The sequence below is a fragment of the Anomalospiza imberbis genome, chromosome 11 (assembly GCF_031753505.1).
Source record: "Anomalospiza imberbis isolate Cuckoo-Finch-1a 21T00152 chromosome 11, ASM3175350v1, whole genome shotgun sequence".
Classification (NCBI taxonomy): Eukaryota; Metazoa; Chordata; class Aves; order Passeriformes; family Viduidae; genus Anomalospiza; species Anomalospiza imberbis.
In genome coordinates, this window is record NC_089691.1 from 568,620 (window position 1) to 594,706 (window position 26,087).

The window sequence follows — 26,087 nt, forward strand, 5'->3', positions numbered from 1 at the left end:
GGAGATGAAGTTGAGAAAGCCCAGGAGAGCTCTTGGCACAGTGTGATCCAGCCTTTCTTGTGCTGGAGTTCAAGGTGCCTCTGATGCCTCTGGTGGGTGATATTGCCTAGATAAGCTTCCACGAAGCCAAGGCACCAGGGATGAATCCCACAGCACTCCACTGAACTCTTTTCCCTGTGTGGTGTCTTGCAGCCTGGGCTGCTCCTGACAGCAGGAGGAGCAGCAGGAGCAGAGTCCCCTTTGCCCTTCCTCTGTGGGCAGAACACTGCCATGCTGGACCTGGATTTTTGGCTGGCTGCTTGGCACTTGGACTGTGCAGACTTCTTGTCTTGGGTGCTTCAATGCTTAGCTGTGTGCTTGGCTCCTCCCAGCCCTGTGCTCCCACAGGATTGTCCATGGGCGTGCCCAGGGCTGCTGCTGGTGTGTCCCATCCAAACCCACCTCGGTGGCATTCTGCCACAGCCAAGAGTGCTGAGTTGGGTGTCTGCTTCACCTCCTCATCCTACATTGCAGCAGAGGTGAGACCTATGGAAGTTGTGCACATGGTATCCCTTGCCAAGATCCCTCTGGTACTTCACACCTGCCCACACATATTTTGTGGAGGTGTGTTTTGTTAATCAGGTTTATGTGGGATGGTACTGGGAGACCTCTGTGCAGGTGCAAAATAGTCTCCTTGGAAAAAAAAAAATCTATGGGTCTCTCTGTCACATTTTCATGGAGTTCCACAGTGGGCTACTGGGTGGGCTTCTGGCCGGCAGCTTCTGGAGCAAGCCCTCAGGAATGTAGGCTACAAAAACCCAGTCTGTACCAGTGTACATGGCCCCAAAGCTGGTTTGGGCAGGGTGCTGCTGGTCAGTGCAGCTGCATGGCAAACACATGGAGCTGTCACCATTAATGGTATGGTGGGGCATGGTCGGGCTAATGTCAGATTTACCTTCTTGTGTTCCAGCTGTGTTGGTGTGGAAGAAGAAGAGGCACCAGATATTGACATCTATCATTGTCCAAATTGTGAGAAAACCCATGGAAAGTCAACCTGTAAGTACCCCCGTGCAGCCCGTCCCTGACACGCAGCAGGGTGGGGGTGTTTGAACAACAGGAGCTTTTTGGTTTGGTCATTACAAAAGGCACACCTCAGTATCATGCCATTAATACTGGAATTCAAACCAGAGGGTGAAGAAAGATGTTAGTGGGAGGAAGCTGCAGGTTGGATCACGGAGCTTTTGCTGCAGCCTTAGGCACGTGTGTGAGCTCATACAGGCACTTACCTGGAAAACTGCAGTCCTTGGCCCCACAAAAAACTGAGTGTCCTTCCTTGGTTGAATTGTGCCCACACTCAGTAATGTGGGCTAGAAAAACCCTATGGAGGCAGCTAAGTGCTAATAGAGGGACTTTTGGAACCTACATGGAGTTTTCTGTCTGCAGATGAGAAGAGTATGAAGCAGTTTGTTGTGCTTGGCCTGGATATAGAATTGCAGCGATTTCAGTGTCAGTCAAAGTTGTAGTATACACTGAGGGTGCCAATTCTTGCAGTTCTTTCACAGGAAAAAGATTCTCCTGAGCAAAAGTGACAGTTGATCTCAGTGGGAGTCTTGTCTGGGAAGGAATCGTGGGATGTGTTTGCTTTGGTCAGATTAATTCACAAATTCTTTCTATTATACAATGGAGAAAAAAAAAAAAAGAAAACCAATCCCTGTGAAAGATGAAATGCTTTTCTTGAAAACCAGTTATTATAAATAAACAACAGTGCCAGAGAGGATCCTGCTGCTCTGCAACCTGAGGGCATCCTGCAGAGGAAGAACACCGCGCTCATCTACTGGAGCTGAGGGAATTCTGATGACCTTTTATTTAGTGTGAAATAAGGGATGACTGGAAAGTGACTCCTGTTGTGTTAAAATTCAGAATTTTTAACCCAAGCAATTATTTCTGTATTTCCTTAGGTGTTAAAGTTTAAGAAATTTCTAGTGGGAATGGGGTGGAGTCTGAAGTGTTTGTTTTGTGGGCAAAAAATAGAATTGTATTTTCACTGTGATTTTTAAAAAATCAAATGTGAACTGTAAACCTGAATGACCTGCAGCTGCTCCTGTCTCCCAGAGGATCCAACTGAGAAGCTGGCAAAATCCCTGTTGGGGGGTTGGTTTTGAAAGACTTAACAAAATCAGTATGTCCCTACAAAATGTTGTGGTTTGAAAGGATCAGCCTATCTACTGTTTTGTTTTCCTGGTTACACAAATAACCACAAATCATTTTGAAGTGAATGATTTGGGATTGGAGGGGGGATGATTACAGGCACTGCCAGACTGTTCCTAACCCAGGAGGGAAGAAGCAGCACAGGATCCCTACCCTCTGAGTCTGTCAGTGCATAACATTGAGATGGGTCTGATACTTTGATTTCTTTCACTTTAAAAAAAAAATTATAAATTATGAAAGACACCTACTTTTCAGGGCAAGGGGAAAAACCCAGTCAGAAGCAGCAAAACCCTATAATCAGGAATTGAATATCAGTTCTATAAAAACTGGGGTGCGTCATCCTAGAATTCAGACATGGCAGTTTTGATAAAAAGATTGCAAGTTTAATATTCCAGTTACGATGAGGAGAGTTGAATTGACAACAACATTCTGATGCTTTTTAAAAGGTTTCTGTGTATCCAGTTATTTTTATCCAAATAAAATTTCACTGTTGTGTCCCAGAGCATTCAGCCCAGCAGAAAGTGCTGCTGGAGCACAGTTCCAGCCCCTGCCATGGGCACAGACACCTCCCACTGTCCCAGGCTGCTCCAGGCCCTGTCCAGTCTGGCCTTGGGCACTGCCAGGGATCCAGGGGCAGCCACAGCTGCTCTGGGCACCCTGTGCCAGGGCCTGCCCACCCTCACAGGGAACAATTCCTTCCCAATATCCCATCTAACCCTGTCCTCTGGGAAGCCGTTCCCTGTGTCCTGTCCCTCCATGCCTTGTCCCCAGTCCCTCTTCAGCTCTCCTGGAGCCTCTTTAGGCCCTGAAAGGGGCTCTGAGCTCTCCCTGGATCCTTCTTCTCTCCAGGTGAGCATCCCCAGCTCTGCCAGGCTGGTTCCAGAACAGAGGGGCTCCAGCCCTCGGAGCAGCTCCAGGGCCTCTTCTGGATCTCTCCAGCAGCTCCATGTCCTTCTGGTGTTGCAGCCTGCAGATCTAGGGCAGCTCTGCAGCTATGTCAGAAGGTGTCTCTTGACCCTCTTCCCTCTGGGGATGCAGCATGGACGGAATACAGACCAACATCCATTCTGTAGGACAGCAAGGACACTTCCTTTTCTCCCTTTGAATACAGCATAGGCAGTTTAATGAGATGCAACACCAATCATCAAAGAAGTGAAGTGCAAAAATTTTATTTAAATATAAATTAGTGCTATTCTTACCTTGAGTTTAGTGACAAGGACACAAGCTGCACAGTAATTTTCCCTGCTAATGTGTAGAATCGTGGATTCTGTGGAAAAAGGAGGCTGTTCTACTCTAGCCCATCCTTGCAGGGAACACCAGGCCAGGGGAGAAGTGAAGGAGGGAGTGGCTTGGCTGGTGAATTCCTGCTGGAATTTGCATGGAGAATATCCTGTTGCAGGGCTTGGGCACTGCTGGGAGATCGCTTCCTTTGCTTATTAACCGCTCCAGAATCTGTTCAGATCCATTATCCAGCACTATCAGCTCTGTAATAAAGGAGTGGGAGTTGTTCCAGCGCCAGTAGTTCACTGGTAGGATTTAATTATTGTGAGATTAGCAAAGGGAAACACAGACACCAATTGTCTGTTATGCAACTTGTCTGCATTTAAAAATATACGTGTATTTCTGGAGCTCACCTTCTACCAGATATGTTTTCCAGATGTCAAATTTAAAAATCATTTTCCTCTCCTTACATTTTTCCACATTACCACTGTGGTGAGTGGCTGTTCTCAGAAGATTGCTTCCTGTCACATGGCATTTTAAGCCATTCCTGCTTAATGAAATGTGTAGGGACTTCTCTTTGGGAAAAATCATCCATATTCATCAACATTTTCTGACATAATCTCAGTAAAATGTAAGGGCTTCATTTGGGCAGGCTTGGCTCATTTTCATAACATAGTCTGAAATGCTGGGTTTGATTGCTACCTCATTTGCCACAGTGAAAATCAGGAGAAATCCTTTGGATTCAGTGGAGTTACAGAGCTGTGAGTAAGCCAAAGGCTGCGGCTGGCTTTAAGTACTTACAACCTTTGGTGTTGATCAGTAGAGAGCTCACAGGGTGCTCCTGGGTATCCCTGCTCTAGGGAAGCACCCTGGTCATGGCTGGAACAAGATGGGCTTTGAAGTCAAACAGTCATTTAGGTTGGGAAAAACTCCAAGATCACTTAGTCCAACCTGTGACTGATCACTAGCTTGTTAAGACCAGAGCACTGAGTGCCATGTCCAGCACTTCCAGGGATGGGGACTCCACCCCTCCCTGGGCAGCCCTGTCCCATGCTTGACCACCCTTTCATTCTTCCTGAGAATTCAAGTTGATGATCCCTTCTACACAAATAGGTTTGAAATAATATATGCATACCTGTGAATTACTCATTTTGAGATACAGTTTTTGTAAAAATTTATTCCCCTTTTCCAATGTTGGACTTCCCAAAGGTTAAATTTGTATCAGCAAAATCTGCAGAAAAAGAAATCTGTGATAAATTACAAAAAAAGTAGCTTTTTCTGGCCCAAGCTGGGATCAATTGCACATGAGAATAAGTCTTTAGTCCTTACTGTGGTGTTCAAGGCAAAGATAAAATATAGAAAGTGTGTCTGAAAATGGCCAAGGGTCAAGTGTTTGATGCAGTGTAATGGACTCCAGCTGCCGTCCAGGAGACAGCCCCTCCTGGGGAATGCTCTGGGGTGACGAATCCAGGCTGTCTCTGCAGGAGAGCTGGATGGGGAGAGCTGGATGGGGAGAGCTGGATGGGGAGAGCTGGATGGGAGAGTTGGATGGGGAGAGCTGGATGGGGAGAGCTGGATGGGAGAGCTGGATGGGGAGAGCTGGATGGGGAGAGCTGGATGGGAGAGCTGGATGGGGAGAGCTGGATGGGGAGAGCTGGATGGGGAGAGCTGGATGGGAGAGCTGGATGGGGAGAGCTGGATGGGGAGAGCTGGATGGGAGAGCTGGATGGGGAGAGCTGGATGGGGAGAGCTGGATGGGGAGGTTCATGGGAAAGGTGGACGCCTGCCAGCTCTTGGTGCTGAGGCAAAGAGCTCCCCAGAGGTTTTGGGAGAGTTGCAGTGAATTTGTTAATTCAGCACTGATCTGTCGCCTTCATTTCCCAACGCTCTATGCTATCTGGAGTGTAATAAAGGAACGTGCTTAAGCTCTTTAATTTTCCTGTGGCAAGTGACACCTCTTTCCCTGGGACTTGCACTCAGAGTGCGAGTGCAATCAGCACACTCGTGGTGTGGATTCAGATGTGGAGGTTGGGAAGGGAGAGAGAGGAGGAAGGTTTGGCATTCAAGCCAGGCTTGTTTCCTTTGTTACCACGAGCATTGAATTAATACACTAAGCCTGAGAGTCATTAAGATAAAGAACTAGCAGCTTTAATGAATATCTCCAGCTAGGCTGGAGCCTGCATGGAACTAATAAACCCAACATGCTTTGTGCAAAACCTGGGATGGACTCACTCGGAGATGTCTTTCCTTGAATTATTCCAGGGCTGTGGTTGGGAAAACAAAATTTGCTCTTTCCAAATCTCATGTATTATATCTCTAGCCTCCAGATTCCTTTCCTAATGGAAAAGTGTATGGATCTCTGTGTATGCAAGGAGTGAGGAGTGGGTGCCATCTGTGAGAAGTCTGCTACCTTCCCTTACTCTTTTGATAAGATGTCTGGACTTGGGGTGAAATACTGAATTTCATCATGTAAAACAAGGGTGGAAAATGAAAGTATGTGACATATGAAAATTCTATTAACAGAGGCTTTGAATGATACAAATGAGGAAAAACCCAGTTTCCTAACAAAGTGAGTTTCTCTAGACTCACTGTGGAAGCAGGAACAGCTGAGGGAGATAGTGCTGACTCAGGGAAAAAGCAGGACCAGTTTTTCCTGCTTTGTGTTATCTGGCTATCAGAGGCAGGGCAAAACCACACTGAAACCTGACTGGCTCACGTGTGCTCATATCTGCTGGCCCTTTATCCCTGATGGACTGTCCTGTGCGTCCATCCCTCACTGGGCGCACAGTCAAGGGGCCTCAATCAGCTGCAGCTCTGAGCCATAATAAAATCCCTTCCCTGCACTTCTAGCAACTAATAATTTTCCTTTTCCTTTTCCTTTTCCTTTTCCTTTTCCTTTTCCTTTTCCTTTTCCTTTTCCTTTTCCTTTTCCTTTTCCTTTTCCTTTTCCTTTTTTTCCTTTTCCTTTTCCTTCCTGTCCTTGCTGTGTGTAGGGCACACTAAAATCCCATCAAACTTGGTGTCAAATGCAGCACTACTGGACAGAGCTTTATTCTGAGGTAATTCCTGATGAATGCACTCTCACAGATCTGTCCTGCAGGCTGTGCCAAGGGGCTTTCAGGGAGTTTCCTGGTGAGGATGAGGGGCAGTGTGAGAGCCCAGGGTGTCCAGAGCCGGTGCTTGTGTGAGGCTGCAGGCACTGCAGCTCAGCAATTACCCAACTGCTGCCCTCTGCTCCAAAATGCTCACTGCTCACCCCATAATGGATGTTCAGCTGCACCACAGTTGTCAAATGGGGCACTGAGAGCACTATTGAAATCTGCAGGACAGCATAGTGGGGGTTCCCTTCACTCTGCTTGTGGGAGAAATTAAATGAAGATTCATCCTTCCTGCCAATGTCTTAATAATTATCTTCAACTTAACATAGTCCAATTCATTTTTTTCAGTGAAGAAGAAAAGAAATTGGCATAAGCATGATACCAGCCAGACAACGGAGGTCAAGCCTGTGCAGAATGGGAGCCAAGTGTTTATAAAAGAGCTGCGAAGTCGGACATTTCCAAGGTGGGTTTCGGTGTTGATGGGGTACAGGGGCAGTGAGTACAGGGGCAGTGAGTACAGGGTCCTGTGAGGCTGGGGATGGTCTGTGCTGGAAACACTGCAGAATATTGGTGACTAAATCAATGCTGTTTGATTGCAGATGTCCCAGGCTCTTCCCTTTTTCACATTTGTGCAGGTGTATTCAGATCTCCTCTCAGCTGAGCCCAGTGCCTGTGAATTCCCATAGATGCTGGGATTTGGGAAGGCAAAGGATCATGGAATCAGAGAATGGTTTGAATAGGAAGGGACCCTAAAGTCCGTCTTGTTCCACCCCTGCCATGGCCAGTGACACCTTCCACTACCCCATGTTGCTCCAAGCCCTGTCCAACCTGGCCTTGGGCACTGCCAGGGATCCAGGGGCAGCCCCAGCTGCTCTGGGCACCCTGTGCCAGGGCCTGCCCACCCTCACAGGGAACAATTCCTTTCAAACATTCAATCTAAGTCTCTCCTAGTTTAAAACTATTCTCCCTTGTCCTATCACTGTCTGCCTCTGGAGAAACTCACTCTTGCTGTTCTTTCTAAGTTCCCTTTAGGCATTGAAAGTGGCTCTAAGATCTCCCCAGAACCTTCTCTTCCCCAGGATGAACCAAAGTGTGTTGGCCCCTAGAACATCCACTTGTATAAGAAACTAACCCACTTATTGCATAGAATTCTCCAGTTCTTAAAATTCTAATGACTTTGCTGAAGTCTGGCCCCATCTTGGACAGAACAATGACAGGCTCAGTCACTGGGTGACAAAGGCTCTCTCACTGGGGTAATGAATGGTGCTAATTGTTAGGTGACATGTCCCACATGTTATTAGGCTGCTCCACAGCCATTTGTGAGAGTGATCATTTTTTTTTGGCTCTTAATGTAGGCTGTAGCCAAATAAATCCTTAATTATTAATAAGTAATTATTTTAGAAGAATCCTTGGAGACTGGCTAAGTAAACACAGAACTTCTTCCTTTTTATGGAGAATTTAATTTCACACTTTATTTAAGATACTAGTCTTAGGATGCTTAAAGGAAAAAACTGAAAACAATTAAAGTGTTCTGCAGCTTTTACAGATGTGTTTTGCTCAGTTCAGGATCCAGTATTTTTACTTGCCTGGTTATTTCCATTGGGGCCTGCAAGGTTTTTTATATTTGCCTTTTTTTTTTTTTTTTTTTTTTAATTTGTAATTTGACAGGTTGCACAGCTCATTGTAAGATAAGAAAGATTTATGGCCCAGCAAGACTGATTTCAGTAACCTCGGGTGGCATCTGAGACTGCAGTCACACATACAGTATCTCTGAGTCACTCCAAAATTGTTATAAATAATACAGCCCCCCATATTTCTCTTTGTTACTCATTAATGTGTGCATAAGAAAATCCTGCTGCCAAATGAAATCTCCTGAGACAGGAGGGTCTGTAGCACAAAGAAATGTCTACAAGATCCAGGACTCAGACACAAAGTCTTGTGGAGGAATTTTCTCCTCCAAAGCAAATGAATGGGATGTGCCGATGGGACAGATCAGGCCCCAGCACTCGGCACCCAGAGGCTGCTGGAGGGGACAGGGAGGTCAGACCAGGAGCATCACTGGTGACTCCCAGCACGAGGCAGGGACTGACAACCCCCAGCAAATGCTTGGGAGGGTCTCAGGTCACAAGGAACACTGAAGGGAGCAAAAAGGCAAAAAATATTATTCATGTCATCCTGTTCTAAAATGTTTGATACCAAAATAGTGCTGGAGTAGCAGGAGTAGCAGTGATAACAATTAAATTGATTATTCTCTGTGAGGGTGGGCAGGCCCTGGCACAGGGTGCCCAGAGCAGCTGGGGCTGCCCCTGGATCCCTGGCAGTGCCCAAGGCCAGGTTGCACAGGGCTTGGAGCAGCCTGGGACAGTGGAAGGTGTCCCTGCCACTTCAAAATGATCTGCAGAATACTTCCTGAGTACATTATTCGACTGCTTTAAAATTATTTGCAAAGCATATCTAGGGCCATTTATTTGAGACTGGGTAACATTTTTAACCTCATCTTCTTTAGAGTGAAACATTTAACATTAATTCTTTAACATTGATCACTGGTAGCTCGACTGATCCTACAGCTGAGGAAAATGGTCTTTTGCTTTAAGCTGTTATTTTAGGACTTCCCAGTAGTTGGAGCATGAGGCTCGAGCAATTGATGTTGCATGACTTTTTTGTGCCCTTCGTGCTTTGCAATAAATGGGGTTTTGGCTTATGTACCTAATTTGCGTATAGTTCCTTTTTCACGGTGTCTTCCTTTCAGCAGTGAAACACAGAACAAGAACATTCCAAACTCAGCGTGGAGCTCCTCGCCACTGAATCTGTGTTTGCTTTTGCAGTGCTGAAGACATAGTGGTGAAAGTGCCAGGCAGCCAGCTGACAGCAGAGTATTTGGAGGAGAAGGGCTTTTCAGAGCCCATCCTGGTCCCCAAGAAGGATGGGCTGGGCCTGGCTGTGCCTGCCCCCACCTTCTACGTCAGCGACGTCGAGAACTACGTTGGTGGGTACCTGGCATTGCAGTGCTTGGAGCTCAGCTGCTTTATAGAAATAATTAGTTGTATGGAAAACTGTAAAGTGCATTCTAAAATATTGTCTGTGCCGTGAGCTGTGCTGGTCTCAGTGCTTTTTATGTAGTGGGAGGTTGTAGTTAGCAATTAAGTCATTCTTGTTTTGTGTGGCAGCTTGGCAGTGAGGCTGAGCCAGCCAGCACTGCTCTCCACAGCTCTGCATAAGCAGTAACAGCCAAAGTAGTATCAAGGAATGGTTTTCCCAGGCACGTGACTACAGAAGCACCATTTGATAGGTATTTATGTATATGCAGGTCTTTCATGCATGTGTGTCTGTGTGGGTACATACATAAGCAACAGGGAGGATCCAAGGGCTGAAAAGGTCAGAAAATCAGAAGATTGAGATGTTTCTGGACAGGTTAACTCACCCTCAAGCATAGAAAAGGGGACAAGCCAGGCTGTCCATCAACCTGTCCTCTCCACTGAATTCATGTGCAGGGCCAGAACGGAGTGTTGATGTCACTGATGTCACCAAGCAGAAAGATTGCAAGATGAAGCTCAAGGAATTTGTGGATTACTACTACAGCACAAACAGGAAAAGGGTCTTAAATGTCACAAACCTGGAGTTCTCTGACACCAGGTAAGGGTCCAGCCTGCTACACAGTAATTACTACAGATTTATTTTAAATTATAATTTTTATTTAATTTATTATTTTTTATATAACATATTTCTATATAATAACATAGCTGTATACTATGCTGTGCTGCCCTATGTGTTTATTTTTGAACTACATTAATATTGCTTACATAGAATTATATATAAATTATAATTTTAAATTACTGAATCTCACACTGTGTCTGGGATATGTGGCTGGGTTCAGCCTCTGCCTTCCCCAGTGCTTTTCCTCCTTAGGGAAAGCTGTTTAGCAGCTTCTGGTTGCTCTGACTTCAGGTGTAGGGTGACAAGTCACTGGGTGTCCTTTGAGGAGAATAACTTTGGAATTTTGTTATAATTCTGTAATCCTACAGCATGTGTTCTAGTTCTGGTTTCAGTGCTTGTGCCAGGTAACCTGTGATCTGTCTGACAGCAGCTCAGGGTCAGGGTGATGCTGACTTCCCAGTGGCAGGCTGGAGGTGATGGTGCAGATCAGAGGGATCAGATACTGGGAATAAATTGCTCCCTGTGAGGGTGGGCAGGCCCTGGCACAGGGCAGCTGTGGCTGCCCCTGGATCCCTGGCAGTGTCCCCGGCCAGGTTGGACACTGGGGCTTGGAGCAGCCTGGGACAGTGGAAGGTGTCCCTGCCCAGGACTAGATGGGAATGAGATGGTCTTTAAGGTCCCTTCCAGCCCAAACCACCCTGTGATTCCATGATTAGCTGACACAAATGCTGAGGGCTTTGCCTGGTGCTCTCTGTAGCTGTGCTGCTGTAACTGAGCAGGGCTTTCCTGCCAGCAGTGGGCAGGGGCATCTCTGAGATACTGAACACCAAAAGCTGTGCAGGTTATTTTCACAGGCCCTGGATCCTTTAGGGTAGCTGATGCTTCCAGAAGGGAAGCATCAGGAAAAGGGAAAGATCTCTTTACACACAAACACACTACAGAGATGATGATGAATGTCAGCAGAAAAACAAAGAATGGTTGTTTTGGAAAGCATTCTGCTTCAGCACGAAGGCTGAAAAAAGAAGACAGGTGGATAAGGACAAGCTCATTTTTCCCAGGCATTCCCCTGATCCCCGTGGCTGGGATTTAGTGGCTCACCCCCATCACTGCAGAGAGCAGCTCTGCTCACTGCAGGTTTGAGACCACCGGGATTCTCAGCAGAGATTTTTTCAGCTTTCTGCCATTATCCCCAAATGATGGAATGTCTTTTTTCCTGCAGGACTGCTGCAGCTGTCGTTCATACTCTGCTAATCGAGACATAAGTAGCAAATATTTTATTTCTTAGCATAGACAGCGACAGTTTAATTGAATGCACAGCTCCATCTTCCCTGCCATGGAAATGGAATTATTGTCATTAGGGCTTGACACTGAGCACAATGACATGTGGGAGCATATAATATTGGCTTGAAGTGCAGATACTCTTACTGAGTGTCTAGCAGTGAATCTTCACCTCCTGCACTATCAGCCCAAATTTTGGACTATTTGAATAAAAAATTTATCACATTCTAGGATGAAACATTTAATATCTGGTTGTCATGCCACTGCATTGTCTTAGCTGTGATTATAGTATATGTTATGTATTTGACAAAAACACAATATATGAATGATATAAATAAATAAATAGGAACATATGTTCAGTGTGAATGAAGAGAATATTTTGTATAGATTTAAATACATATCCAGTAAGAGTATGTTCTTAATGTACATAAATATATTGATTAATATAAATTATAGAAATATGTATTATATACCTTATATTTAAAATATATTCACATTGTCAACCCAAATTGGACTTCTTCCTTCTTTTGAGCTTTTAATGTTATTTACTTAATCTAAATAAGACTGCTGATTTTCACCATCAGATCAGGAGTTATTTATCTACAAGCATTAATGTTGTTGCTATTTGGATTATTAATATTAAGCTTGACTTGCTAATTTTTATGGTTTACCAGTGGATTTCTGTCCAAGTGCACACATTTCACTTTCTGTTCTGGAGGGGGCTGGGAAGGTGACTGTGATCACAGCAAGGTTGGTCCCTGAGCCTGCGTAGCAGGGGCTGGAAAACTACAACCAGCACATATTTGATCATAGATGATACTGCTGAAAGAAGGCAAAGGATTGTTGTTAAGTCATCACACTTAAAAAACCTTAAATCTCTGTCTGTAAACAGTTTTCCCTAATTTTCTGAATGAAGAGCAGTTCCACTGCCACAAGAGGAGCTGCTCCAGTTTGCAATGCAAGTATTTGTCACACTTGCTTCTTGCAGTACCAGGGTCCTGGTGCTCTGTTTTAAAAGCTGCCTGTCTCTTCTCCACTCTCTCTGTAAGGATGTCCAGCTTTGTAGAGCCTCCTGATATTGTTAAGAAGCTGTCCTGGGTGGAAAATTATTGGCCTGACGATGCTCTGCTGGCTAAACCCAAAGTGACCAAGTACTGCCTGATCTGCGTGAAGGACAGCTACACTGACTTTCACATAGACTCTGGGGGGGCTTCTGCCTGGTACCATGTGCTGAAGGTGAGGGACCCTGGCTTTCGGGTGTAGCTAGTAACAAACTCAATTTTATCCACAAAGACCATCAGAGAATTCTCTCCAAAATTCAGCTCTCAGGTTTTTTTGTCATTGTCCTGTTGTATCTGGGCCTTAACTGCTCTGAGTGCCTTCCCAGAGGTGCCAGGGTCTCCCGAGTGAGAAAGCACTTGGAGCATGGAAGTCCTCTGTGTATTTTCTCTCTGTTAACATTTTAATATTTGTTTAGTGCCTTCTGCACATACATTACTCTAGGCCTTAAAGATATCACGTCCTATTTTTGCAGTGTGATGGAACCTGGCACTGTAAACCTTTTGTACCATCACCTCCCACAAATCTGAGCAGATGTGGTCAGGTGTGATTTAATTATTTCAGACCTTCTGTAAAAAGTTGACTAATTAATTTTATTTAAATACTGCCAAAATACACATACATGTATATTTAGATAACTATTTGTGTGTGTGTGTGTGTGTGTGTGCGCCAGTGCAATGTTGTTTGATTTGGCTGCTTATTGCTAATTTTATATTTCTAATTCAGGGAGAAAAGATCTTTTATCTCATCAAACCAGCCTCTGCAAATATTTCTCTGTATGAGCGCTGGCAGTCAGCAGCAAATCACAGTGAGATGTTTTTTGCAGACCAAGTAGATAAATGTTACAAATGCACCGTTAAACAAGGCCAGACACTCTTCATTCCATCAGGTGAGCAGGTGGGGGAGGAGAGCTTTCCTCATGCTTTAGAGTAGCACATCCAAAATGCCAGAGGAGTGGGATTCGACAACTCACTCTGACAAAGTACGGAGTCTAATTCTCAGTAGAAATTTTATTTCATGTGCTTAGAAACCAAACAAATCAGAACTTTTACTCCTTTCTATTAATATTTTAGCAGCCTTTTAAAAGTTAAACTAGTAGGGCGAGTGTTCCACTCATGGTCTAGCTGGGTTGTAGTAACTCATGAGTTCTCTTTCTGCATCCACCATGTCATTGGTGCTTTCTGACACCTAACAGACAATTTACATTGAGTGAATTTGACCATGCATTCTGACCATGACACCCCCAAATCCTTGTCACAGACATTAATCTCCTGTGACACTCAGGGACTACAGGTCACTGTGTGTGAGTAGATTCTTGCATCAAAGGTTTACACACTTGAATTTTACGTTGGGTATAAGAAGTGGAAAGTAGGTGTTTTTCTTATGACTATCTGTGGAGCAGATGGTGGAACAAACACAGGGCAGTTTATAATAGAGATTCACTAACTTGTGTAGATTTTTGTATGGAAATATATGTTTGGAAAACACCTGATTCTGGTGTTCAAAGTCCTGGTTTCAGGTCTTTGTGGAGACAGGAAAGCAGCTGCCATTATGCAGCAAAACAAAGAAGGGACCAGAGGCATCTTTGTTCAAAGTGTGTGTAGTTCTGGGGCTGGGCTGTGTGGGTACCTGTGGAGCAAGGTGCTCAGTGAAGTGTAGACATCACTTGGGACTGAAGTCTATGCTAATGGCCTTCAACTTCTTGTCTTGAGGACTCTTCTCTCTCTTTTAGGCTGGATTTATGCAACTCTAACACCAGTAGACTGCCTGGCCTTTGCAGGACATTTTCTACACAGTCTAAGCGTGGAAATGCAGATGAGGTAATCTGTCTTTAAAATCTAATGTTACGTAGAGCTCATTTTTTAATAAATCAATAATAATGAATCACTGAGAGTAATGCTGGTGTAGCTCTTGGGCAGTCTTGGCTGGTGCATCCATCTTTGTCTTCTCTGACTGTGTTCCCTCATGCTGACTTATCCCGAGCTGTCCTTACCCCTGTGGATAATGCATGGGAGGATGCCTGAGGTGCCTGGATTGATGTGGCCACATCCTGAAGGCAGAACGGTTACACACTGCCTGGAGTTTTACCCTGGCACCTGCCACTTGCTGCTGGAGCAGCCCGCACCTGCTCAGCTGGGCTCTTTGCCCAGTGTAAAACAATGCAATGAGTTCTTTACTGATTCTGGGCAAATAATGCAATAAAACCATCATACATCTGTATCTCAGTATTTTACCAGTGCCGTCATGTTTTGCTTTTGGCCTGAGGCCAGCCTGCTTAGCAGCAGGACAAAGAAGGGACCCACTGCGAAGTGGCCCTGGCACTTCTGTGACACACTCGTGCTCTGTCATGCTGAGTTTCCTGTGGCTTTGTCTTGCAGGGCATATGAAGTAGAAAGGCGATTGAAAATTGTCAGTCTGACCCAGTTTCCCAACTTCGAAACGGCGTGTTGGTATATGGGGAAGCATCTACTAGAGAAATTCAAAGGTAAAACTGCCTTTCCTTGCCCGCCCTGATGGCTCAGCTTTGGGATCTGAGGACAGTTACCCTGAATTTCAGCAGCCATAACTGACAGGAGCACAGGGTGGGAAGGCTCAGCTGGATTTGGGACACAGTAAAAGCACTGCTTATTACCATCAGGTTGTAGTAGGGATTCATTTGTGGGGATCAACTCTCAAAGAGTTAACTTCAGCTTTCCCAGTTACAGTTTTCAAATGAAGTGCTTTCTGTAAACAACTGTAGCTGTCAGTGGTTGAATGACACTGGTTTTTTTTCTGCTTAGGTTTGCATAAAGCTGGACAACAACCTCCTGCTCATCTCCTTCAGGGAGCAAAGATTCTCAATGGTGCTTTCAGGTCATGGACTAAAAAACAGGTAGGAGAGGCAGCCTGGATTAATATTATGCGTTTGTCAGTTGCTGGAGCAGAGAGGAAATTCTGGAACAAAGAGCATCATTGCAAAACATCCAATTCTAAGATGCCAAAGAGAAGGAATTGGGAGAACGAGGGGGTGAGCAAAGTGGTGTTGCAGTTGTGAAAATGAAATAATATCTGAAAAAAGATGATTGACTTTGTTGGTCTCTCAGGACAACTTGTTACAATAACATTCAGAACAGGAAAAAACCCCTTTTTTTCTTATTTGAATGTCTAATGCAGTCAAGATTGATTGAAATACATAGGAAAAAATACAGACAAGTCACTTCAAGAGGTTTTTTTTTTTTTATTTTTGAAGAAAACATGCACAGAAACAGCAATTTGGCTTTGTTGTGTTTTAGGCTTTAGCAGAGCATGAAGATGAACTACCAGAAAACTTCAAACCAGCACAACTTATCAAGGACCTTGCCAAAGAAATAAGATTAAGTGAGGTTTGTGCTGTTTTTATAATATTTACTGTATTTGGAGTCCAGGCTATAAAATGCATGGAGGTATCACCCATTGAGTGTGGTACCAAATCCTGCTGGGTGGAGACGTGTGACAGCAAAAGGTGACCACAGCTGGCTCATCTCCTTCAGGATGACATTGTGCTGCATTCCAGCCTGCTCCTAACCACATCCAGAGACCTCAAAACTGAAACCTATCATGTCCTTTGATCCTCTTTGATGTAGTATTTAAGTTTTCTGATTGTCAGAATAGCAAGTTAAGCAGAAAATCATTTCTTTTTAATTAGTCAGTGTTAATTTTAATTGGGCAGCTATTTTACTGCTAATTTTTCCTGAGGGCATGAAATGTGATTCTGCTATATTTATCACATTAGAACTAAATGGAAAGGGTTTTGCTCAAGCTGATCAGCATATTAAGCAGAAGGCTGTTCTTTTTATCCATCCTGTGTGGACAGGCTGCGTGATGGTACAACCCAGTGAGGGTTACATTCCCTACCAAGCCTCTGGAGTTACTGCAGGCCAGGCTTGAGGAATGTGAGGGTGGGAACTGGGGGTGGGGATTGATGAGCAGAGTGTTATTGTGGCCTTGATGGGATCTTCATTCCTCGGTCAGACTGACCTATGCTGCAGATCCCCTCCACCACATCTTTGGGCATCCCTGGGGTTGTTTCCCCATCTAGCGGAGGGAGTTTCAAAAGCAGGGCAGGTGTGTCTGAACACCTTGTGCTTTGTGCCAAACCACAGAATGCTTCAAAGGCCAGCAAAGCAGACACCAGTGCCAACCCCGCAGCCGAGGAGATCTGTCCTGTGGAGAAGGAAGAGGCTCCGTCACCCGTCCAAGTCACTCCTCTGCCCCCACCTCTAGAAAAGCTTCCTAAAAAAAAGACTCCCAAAACTGTGAAAACCCCCAAACAACTCAAGCCATCCAAACCCCCGAAGACTCCCAAACCCTCCAAACCTCCCAAAACACCGAAAGTGAAGGGAGAAGGCAAAAAGAAAGGAAAGAAAGTGAAGGAGAGCCCACCACCAGCCATCCCCAACCTCGACCTGCTGGAAGCACACACGAAGGAGGCTCTGACCAAGATCGAGACACCAAAGAAGGGGAAGGTGGGTCGTGTTTTAACCTCTCCCTCTTCTCCCACCCTCAGAGAGATAAAATCCCTCTATAAGTTTCATGCAAAAAGTAGTATGTGCAGTACATTGTGAAAGCCTGGCTCTGCAGAAGCAAAGGAATGGTTTGTAACTGCTGGCTCATTGCCCTTCTCTTACCCAGCTGCTGGGTTTGATTTGACTCTTTGCTGGTTATTCATTGATGTGGAGCCTCCCAGAAACCCACTGCTATCAAAAGGTGTCAGTGGTGAAAGAACTTGTTTCTAAAGTATCTCATTTGCTTGAAATGTTACTCTAGAATGAGTGACTGAAACAGAATAGTAGTTTTCTTCCACTTTTACCCACGTAGAAACTTGTCAAGTTTCTTTTTTGATATCCTTTAGTTCTGGTGCCCTGTAATTCGGCATGAATTTTGCTACAGATTTCAGTGGGCACCAGGATCCATCAAGGCACTGATAGAGGAGTGGTTGTATGCTGTTTGTGAAGAAATATCCATAAACCTTTCCTAAAATGTTTCTGAAGTTCTAAGAGTCTGTGTGCAGTTTGTGAAACCTGTCATGGGGTGACGGAGAGGGAGAGGAGAGTATTGGTGTATCAAGGAGAACTGCAGCTGCTGTTCTGCATGCTCTGAAGGAGCAAAATTTGATTGAACTTCAATTTGGGATTCAAAAAGAATAAATGAGAGTTTTCAAAAATATGTCATGTTATTTCCCAGTTAAAGCCCGTGTTTCTGACATGCCAACACTCCATCTTCATTCAGAGGACTTTTTCCTGACTTTTTTCCCAGGCTGCAAAGAATGTTTTAAGTGTTCCCAATAAGGAATCTGCGAACAAGCAGAATGAGGTGGAGAAATTTGAAGTTCGAGAGCAAAGTAAAAGCAAAACAGAAGCCAAATGGAAATACAAGGTGATGGCTCCTGTTAAATTCTGCCGCATGTTGATAAGCCAAGGGTTGGGAATTGTTTGTGGCTCTGCCCAAGCGGAGAGAACAAGGCACCAATTTTCAGTTCCCAAAGAAAAGAAAATAAAGCAGGAAATAATCAATTAATCCCTGATAAAGGAAGAGGGGCTGGATGGATTCTTCAAAAGCATGTGCTTTTTCACCACGCACCAATGACATGGTTCAGTGTTGATTCCTTTTGTGATCCTTGCTCTGACACCGTCCTACTAATTTAAGTCTAAAATCAATAACTAATGAGAAATCAACAACTACCTAATAGCTAATAATCAATAACTAATTTTAATGGCATAAAATTAGAGTTAATGAAATCTGAATTATGCCCTAGGGATTAAAAGCTCGCCCTTCTTCAGGGCTAATGCAGGGTGAGTGAAATTCACTCACAGAATAGAACATTTTGTCTGCAGAGAAAATTTAATAGGATTTTTAGTAAGGGAAAATTGAACAGGCTTAGATTCTGAGGGTACCTGGGAAGATGGAACATAAAGGACTCATTTAACTGATTTATTTATTTTGTTTTGGTCTTTTGCCTTTCAGAACAGTAAACCTGATTCACTTCTAAAAATGGAAGAGGAACACAAATCAGAAAAGACGCCTTTATCAGGAAATAAAGACAACAAATTCACATTCTCTTTCTCTAATAAGAAGTTGCTTGGGTAAGTAAAAATATGACAACATACATCAACTAAAAAAGGAAATTGAAAGGTCATTTTATTTTGTATTTTTTATACAAGATGATGAAAACCTGCCTTTCTGGTCAATGTAGAAAATACCCTATCATTAAAACTTCTTCCAGTGCTCTAGTCAGAGTCCTGTTTTGAGACATAAGTCGTAGGTTCAGAAATGTGTTTGTAAGATGATTCTAGTTGCTTTGGCACCCCTGAAGGAATTCAGTTTGACTGAGATTTCTGCATAGAGATACTAATTGTCTGTCACGTCGCAAGCTGCTTTCTACTCAGAGTGTTGTTACTGATTTGTAAATACTTTTTTTTCAGTTCAAAGGGAGTCAAAACTCATCTGAATACCAGTGTGTTTGGGTCACTGCAGAATTTTAAAGAGGACAAAGCCAAACCTGTACGGGATGAATATGAATATGTGTCAGATGACGGTGAACTAAAAATCGATGAGTTTCCAATCAGAAGAAAGAAAAACACTGCAAAAAGAGAACTGCCCTGTAAGGATATTTCCTGGTTTATCTTTATCTGCTCAACAAAGTCTTAGGTGGTGATTGTCCAAAACAATCAATATAGTCTTTAAAATCTATGTGATTTAGAATAAAGAAAGCCATGTCCTACCTGTCAGTCAAATGTGAGTGGAGTAGGAAGGCTGGTTTTTGAAGGGAAAAAAAAACGTGACTTTTTGTTTCTTTTTATTTATCCAGTTTTATCAGATAAAAAGGAAGCCCTGCATCACACTCCTATTAAGAAGCCAAAGGTGGAGTCGGTACCATACAAGGTATGAGGTTATTGTACCTTCACAAGGAGACACTCCTAGATCATGAGGTTCTTTAAAGACCTTTCCAACGCTAACCATTCTGTGATTCTCTTCCTGTGATATAGAAACTCAAATGTTTGTTTTGTGCTACTTGGCAGAGCCTCTCTGCCCATTATGGGCTGAGATCTAGAATATTCCTAACCCAGGTGAGCCCAGCCCAGCCCAGCCCCTGCAGTGTCAGTGAGCCTGGGTGGAGCTCATCTGCAGGATGGGACAACCCAGGTGTGAGCGTGCCCTGTGTCTGAAGCTCAGTGCTGGAAATCAAATTACATTAAAATTAAATGTTTTGCCCTACTGTGGTTAATGCAGATTCATATTATAATACCAGAATAAGTCAGAAAAAGCAAAATAGTTTGTTAAGACAGAACCAAAGATACCCAGAGTGTTTGGCCTTCAGTACTACGGAGTTCTTTTCACCCTGTTTTGTGTCTGGGACATCCAGGAGGAAGTACAGACCTCTGTCTGAGTCAGTACCTGAGGTCTGGGGTGTCTCCCTGTGCAGGAGCCTGAGGGGGGAGTCCCTGGAGACAGGACTAGCACCCCAAGCAATAAGGGCTGGTGCTGTAGCAGCCTGAAAGCAGGGCAGAAAGGGGGAAGAACTTGTTTTCTTAAGCACCTGACTACAGTGCCTAGAAATCTCAGCCCCAGAGAGAGGGCCAGATGTAGGCAGCTCCCTTCCAGAGCCTGACATGACACTATTGTACACGTCTGTCCCATTCCTTTGCCTGATCCTCCCAGTCTCCTGCTGTGGGGATGGAAACACCACTGTTAAAGGGAATTGATTCCATGAACAGGATCAGATCTCAAAGCTTTGGATGGGAAAAGAAAAACTTACCATGCCTACAGGCTACAAGGAAATGGATTTTTACCATGCACTTGGTTTTGTGGTGTTTTTTGTTGTTTTGTTGTTTGGTTTTTTTTTTGTTTTCTTTTTGTTTGGTTGGTTGGTTTTTTTTAAAGAAAGCAAATTCCAAAGGCTAGTCCTGTGTCTTTGGAGGAGAAGCAGGCTGCAAAAATCACTGTGCTGTTCTTGGGGACCAGCTCAGTGAGTTTCTACCTTTTTTAGCCCTTTCCTTGTTTTTGCAGAGCGAGGACTCATCAGATGAAGATTTGCTTCACATTGACACAGAGGCAAAGCCAGGACGCAATTCCAAAGTAAAGAAAGAGAGTGGAAGTTCAGCAGGAATTCTTGATCTTTTGCAGGCAAGCAAGGAAGTTGGGGGTTTAGAGTATAACACCAACAGGTACGCACCAGGGGATGCTTTTCCCTCTTACCTGTGAACAAAATTGCCCTTTTGTGGTTGTGTGTGAGTGAGAAGGAATTTTGCAGCTTGGTAACTGCTTTTTCTCCAGTAAGCAAAATTTTCCTTTATCCTGTGATCTGGAGGGAGAGGGAGGAAAGATTTTGGTAGTATAATTTGAACAAATAGAGGACTTCACATCTGTAGATGCTGAAGATCAGTTTTAGCAATAATACTGTAATAGATGAATGATTCAAAAGAAGGAGAGAGTTCAGTGACTGCATCTTGAGGGTGGGAATTAAGGTTTTTAATGTAGTGAGATTGTAATAAAGTTATCTGAATGGTCAGCATTTCTCCCATAAGGAACTCTAAGGTGCCACAAATACCAGGTGCTTGAAAGAAGGATATAGGAAACTGTCTGCTCTCCCTGGCCCCACTCCCCCACCTCCCTGTCCCCCTCCCTCCCTCCCTCCCTCCCATCTGTGGTTATCATTCTTCTTCCCACCATAAAATAAGGCATGGGGAAAAAAAGCACACTCTTTCGTGGGCACTTCTGTACCTGAAATGGAAATGTCTGCCTGGGCTTAGTGGTGTCTTAATGGAACATTGAAACTGACACTGGATGTTTTGGGCTATGGCCAGTAAGGTACAGCACCAGCTCCTTCAGTGATCCAAACAGTGAGTGGTGGAAGGAAATAATCACATTAATACTTGTCTGCTTGACCATCCCTGTGACTTCCTTTTCCATTCTGCATTATGGTCCATAATGGGATGAGTGTTTATGTTGATTTTACAGTTACATTTTGACATGTGATTAGACACATCAAAAAGTAGTTAGGTGTGTCTGACGCTGTAATAAAGTTGCCTGGTTAATAAAACTCCCATGCTGGAAGTTTGGTATAAAAAAAGAAAAATTATCAACTATTATAAGAACTTAAAGAAATCCTCCTTGGGCCTGTGTACACTGCTGGCCATTCTGTGGATAACACTGCTCACTGCATGCTTTGAAATGGTCCTTGACAATTGTCTGCCTTGCTTGGGGTGCGTTTTGCTGTCTGCAAGGGGTTAAACCAGAATAGAGGTTAAACTCAGGCCTTTTCCCCCTCAGCCTGGGCGCTGAACCCAGGGTGTTTGAAGGCTTTGTGGTTTCTGAAATCAAAGTCCCACCCCAGACTCAGCTGAGTTACTGCTCTGTGTGGGGTGGTTTAGTGGGAATGTGTCATATCAATGCTGGCTCTGGGATAAACACTGGGTTTTGGCAGTGTGTGCTGCATCTTAATTGGAAAAAGCCCCTGGTAAATGTAATTACTGTGTTTCATATCATAATTACACTTGGCTTTTCAAAGGGCCATAACGTGGTCTTTTTGAAAATAAATCAGAAGAAACATGATATGCAAACACACTGTGTCACAGCATGAGGCCAGTGCGGTCATGTCTGACTCTCAGGAACAATTCCCACCTTTCTCTGCTTGCAGGGCAGATGAAGGGTAGGGAACGTGTGTATTTATAGATCTGTATGTGTAAATTGTGGGTGCTGTGGAGCAGCCCTATGTCAGTGTGGGATCTCCTCCCACACAAGCAGTCAGTGCCTGCATCCCTGTCAGACCAGTGCTGGATTCCCAGTCACTGGGAAGCAGGTCAGGGCTTTTTGTGATAGTGGCCTTATCTGAACCATGGCAAGCCTTATTCTGTAAAATACTGAGCTGTCACTAGCAGCTGGCCACCCCAGAGGCCCTGATGGCATTACCAAGAGTGCCCTAGAGAGCTGCAGCTCAACTGTGTGTATCAGCAAGACATGGAGAGGGAAGGACAGAGTTCCTGCAGAACGGCTGCTGTGAGTGTGGGAGCAGGCTGAAAGAACTGAAATGGAATATGCAAAAAGCTTGGAGGGCTGGTCATCACCTGATCTTGAAAGGAGCAAAATTACTTGTGGCCAGGTCTGACTCAAAAATGGAAGAAAACACTGGGTTTGTACTTGAAATTGTTGGAGTTCTTTAGTTTTATACAACTGTGAGTTCTCCAGAGCCACTGCTCAATCAGTAAGTGAAATATAAGTAAGTAAGTGATATCAATATTTCACTCTGCTGAATTATTATAAATTCATTTTCTAAATATGAGGATATAGGTAGGAGACTCAGTAATTCCCAATGGAAGGAAGGAGATGATCTGCCTAGAAAGGGTGAGAGAGATGGCAGTGGTAGAGTTGGTGGTGAAGAGCAAGGCACCAGCTCCCTACACAATATCCTGCACGATGGAGGGTGCTGGGATCATTCCTGTGCCCTGCTCACTGAGGAGGTAAAACCTGAGTCCATCAGTGCTTGTTCCTGTCCCCAGCACAGCTGTTTGCCTGCTCCACCTGCCCTGGGACATGCCAGGAGCAGAATGGCTAACCTGGGTACCACAGTCCCCCTGAGCCTCCTTTTCTCAGACTGAGCCCCTTTCCCATCTCCCTCAGCCGCTCCTGGTGCTCCAGCCCTTTCTCCAGGTCTGCTCCCTTCTCTGGACATGCCCCAGCCCCTCAATGTCCTTCTTGTCATGAGGAGCCCCAGACTGACCCAGGATTCCAGGTTGGGCTGCAGCGGTACCAGCACAGGGGACGGGCACTGCCTGCTGCCACACCAGGGCTGCCACAAGCGAGGTGAAGGCACAAACCACTGCCAGCATGTCTGTTAGAGTGTCCTCCTCTCTGTGCACCCACAACAGCAGCTGTCACCCCGAGGACATGACAACAAGGCTGCTGGGCTGGAGGCAGGTCTGAGCTATCCCCCAGTGCCACCTCCACGGTGTCTGGAGATGCCTGTGGGGATAGAGCAGGGGCAGAAGCACTTTGGCCGCTTTGTTCCTGCTCCAATACTCTGAAAATGTTTTTTTTAAGCCATAATTGTAACTCACTGATAGTTTACTTTCATAAATGTGTTTTTTTAAAAATCATTGCTGAAGGTATAGAAAGGGGATATGGCTCTTCCAGAGCTTCAAAATTGCTTCCTGAGTCTTCTTGAATCTTTTTTTGGATTAGAAAGCTGAAAAACTCCTGATGGAAGCACACCAGGCACATACCCTAATGAGAAACACTCTGCCCCATGTGCAACTCTGAGACATTTCCCCCTCTTCAGGTTGGTGTTTGAGTCTCAGAACCACTGGTTTTGATCATATCCCACATTTATTTGTTGAAGTTTGTGTTGCTTAAGGCAGTTCCTCTCTGATTTGCCCATTTAGTGGTCAGTATTTGATGGTCTGTTTGCAGTGTTTTGAGAGTCCAGTGTTTGGAAAAACAGTTCAGGGGAAAAGGCTGGAATAAAATATGATAATTCCTTGTAGATGATGCAAAATATTTCTTTGCTGGGGAGAAGGCAGAGGAGAAGGCATGATATTGGATGGATTTAAATGGCTCTTTCCTAAATAAGTTTTTTTATGTTCTTCTGTTTGTTGAGTTCTGAATTAGTCTTAACTCATTTTCAGGATTATGACTAAATGCCATTAGTGACCAGAAACTTCCCTTATGGTCTTGTACATTACTCTATTCAGAGCCCGGATTAAGCTCAAGTAGGAGAAAGTGACATGGTGCTGGTTATTTTCTTGTATGTTTGTGGCTTCTATTGCACAACAAATGTATAACAAGTGTAACAAATATTATTGCCACAACAAGGTTTATTTTGCATTTCACTACTTGCTCAAACTTCAAATTTCTGGAAATACTGGATGGTGTGTTCTGCCAGTCTCAGCATGAATTTCCAGCAGCTCCTGGAGTGGTGACAGCCCGTGATGTGAACTGGGACCAAAAACTTCCAGGCAGTTTTGAGCAGAGCCCTGCGTGACATCCCCCACCAGTGCTGATGCATAAGCTCTCCTTTTACAGGAGCTGATAGTGTAGATTATAAATAATACTATTAAAATATGATGAGGAGGAGGAGGATGACTTTGTAGTAGAGAAAAATAACATTATGATAGATAGATAGATAGATAGATAGATAGATAGATAGATATTAAGGATGATGATCATGTGGAGGAGAAGGAGGAGGAGGAGGATGATGATGATAGTATGGCATAGAGACACTGCTCTGTCAGGGATTCTGCTGTGGGCTTTGGGAAGTTTGCTGAGCTGTGCCCAGAGTACTGACAGCCCCAGGGATCTGCCCACATCTCCCTAGCTCCTGGGCCATCACCCCCACATCTAAGGTGCTCTTTGTGGTATTCCTGTCCCATAAAATTTCCCACTGGCCCTGTTGGTATGTGCAGCTGCTCAGAAGAATCAGGGGGTCTCTCCTAGCACAACTGCCTGGCAGGAGCGAGCTGCCTGTGAGGGGTTGGTGTTTCTGGAATCACTAAGTGCTCTGGCATCTCTCCCTGTGCCCGACAGCCAGCCACCTGCCTCCCCCAGCACACAGGAAGCCATCCAGGGCATGCTCTCCATGGCAAACCTCCAGGCCTCAGAGTCCTGCCTGCAGACATCGTGGGGCACCAATCAGTCGAAAAACAACTCCTTCTCCACACAAAACCTGAAGAAAACTGGTGGTGGTGGCAACAAAACCGCTGGGAAACGGCTGCTGAAGAAAAGCACAAAGAACAGCATCGACATTGAGGATTACGATGAGGACCAGGACCACTTGGATGCCTGTTTTAAGGACTCGGATTATGGTGAGTAGGAGGGAAGCAGAGTGAGGGTGTGCCTGGGGCTGCATGGACACGTGTGTGCCTGTTGGTGAATGTCCCTTTGCTTGTGGGTGCTTCTGCCTGCTCTGCCACCCTGGGATCGGCTGGGTGTGCGCAGGAGCAGTGCAAGGAACAGGGACCTGCACACTAAATGGAGCAAAGGCATGGGACAGCAGACTGGCTGCAGAGCCCAGGGTCACACATCCATCCAGGCAGGCTGGATTTGAGGCATGGCACAAAACTTATTTTTTGAGAAGCAAAAACTGTTTTTTGAGAGAAACTCTCAAGAAACATGGAGAGCCCCCAAAACTGCAGCAGTCAACCCAGAAACAGGGGACTGTCCCAGAAATGTGGGTCAGGTGCTGCTACTTGTGACAGAAATGTCCTTGTCTGCACAGTAGCAATTAAACCTCCAGCTGAGAGGAGTGAGAAGTTGAACTTGTACATGGAAAAGGGATCTAATGCCGTTTTGAGTTATGGCAGAAAAGGCAAGCATCTGCAGCAGAAATGCGCACAAAGAGAGTTTACAGCAGTTACATCAGTTCTGCCATAATTATCATGGAATCAGAGAGTGGTTTAGGTTGGAAGGGACCTTCAAGGGCCATCTAGTTCCATCCTCTGCCATGGGCAGGAACACTTTCCACTAGATCAAGTTGCTCCAAGCCCTGTCCAGCCTGGCCTTGGGCACTTGCAGAGATGGAGCAGCCACAGCTTTACTGTGCAACCAAGTTGGGCTCAATGATTCTTGTGGCTCCCTTGC

The 26,087-nt window shown here is 44.8% G+C and overlaps 1 protein-coding gene across 2 annotated transcripts in view; it reads left to right on the forward strand.

The window, feature by feature from the left end:
- The window catches only part of PHF2 (PHD finger protein 2), a 55,372-nt gene that overhangs the window by 23,988 nt on the left and 5,297 nt on the right, over window positions 1-26,087 (forward strand). For both annotated transcript variants that reach the window (XM_068201448.1, XM_068201449.1), the window contains exons 2-18: window positions 950-1,035; window positions 6,855-6,969; window positions 9,332-9,492; window positions 9,998-10,139; window positions 12,488-12,674; window positions 13,224-13,386; window positions 14,230-14,317; window positions 14,876-14,982; window positions 15,278-15,369; window positions 15,770-15,859; window positions 16,619-16,981; window positions 17,772-17,891; window positions 18,480-18,598; window positions 18,938-19,116; window positions 19,324-19,397; window positions 20,523-20,680; window positions 25,035-25,312. In XM_068201448.1, coding sequence (XP_068057549.1) covers window positions 950-1,035; window positions 6,855-6,969; window positions 9,332-9,492; window positions 9,998-10,139; window positions 12,488-12,674; window positions 13,224-13,386; window positions 14,230-14,317; window positions 14,876-14,982; window positions 15,278-15,369; window positions 15,770-15,859; window positions 16,619-16,981; window positions 17,772-17,891; window positions 18,480-18,598; window positions 18,938-19,116; window positions 19,324-19,397; window positions 20,523-20,680; window positions 25,035-25,312 — 2,522 coding nt within the window. The remainder of the gene's footprint in view (window positions 1-949; window positions 1,036-6,854; window positions 6,970-9,331; window positions 9,493-9,997; window positions 10,140-12,487; window positions 12,675-13,223; window positions 13,387-14,229; window positions 14,318-14,875; window positions 14,983-15,277; window positions 15,370-15,769; window positions 15,860-16,618; window positions 16,982-17,771; window positions 17,892-18,479; window positions 18,599-18,937; window positions 19,117-19,323; window positions 19,398-20,522; window positions 20,681-25,034; window positions 25,313-26,087) is intronic.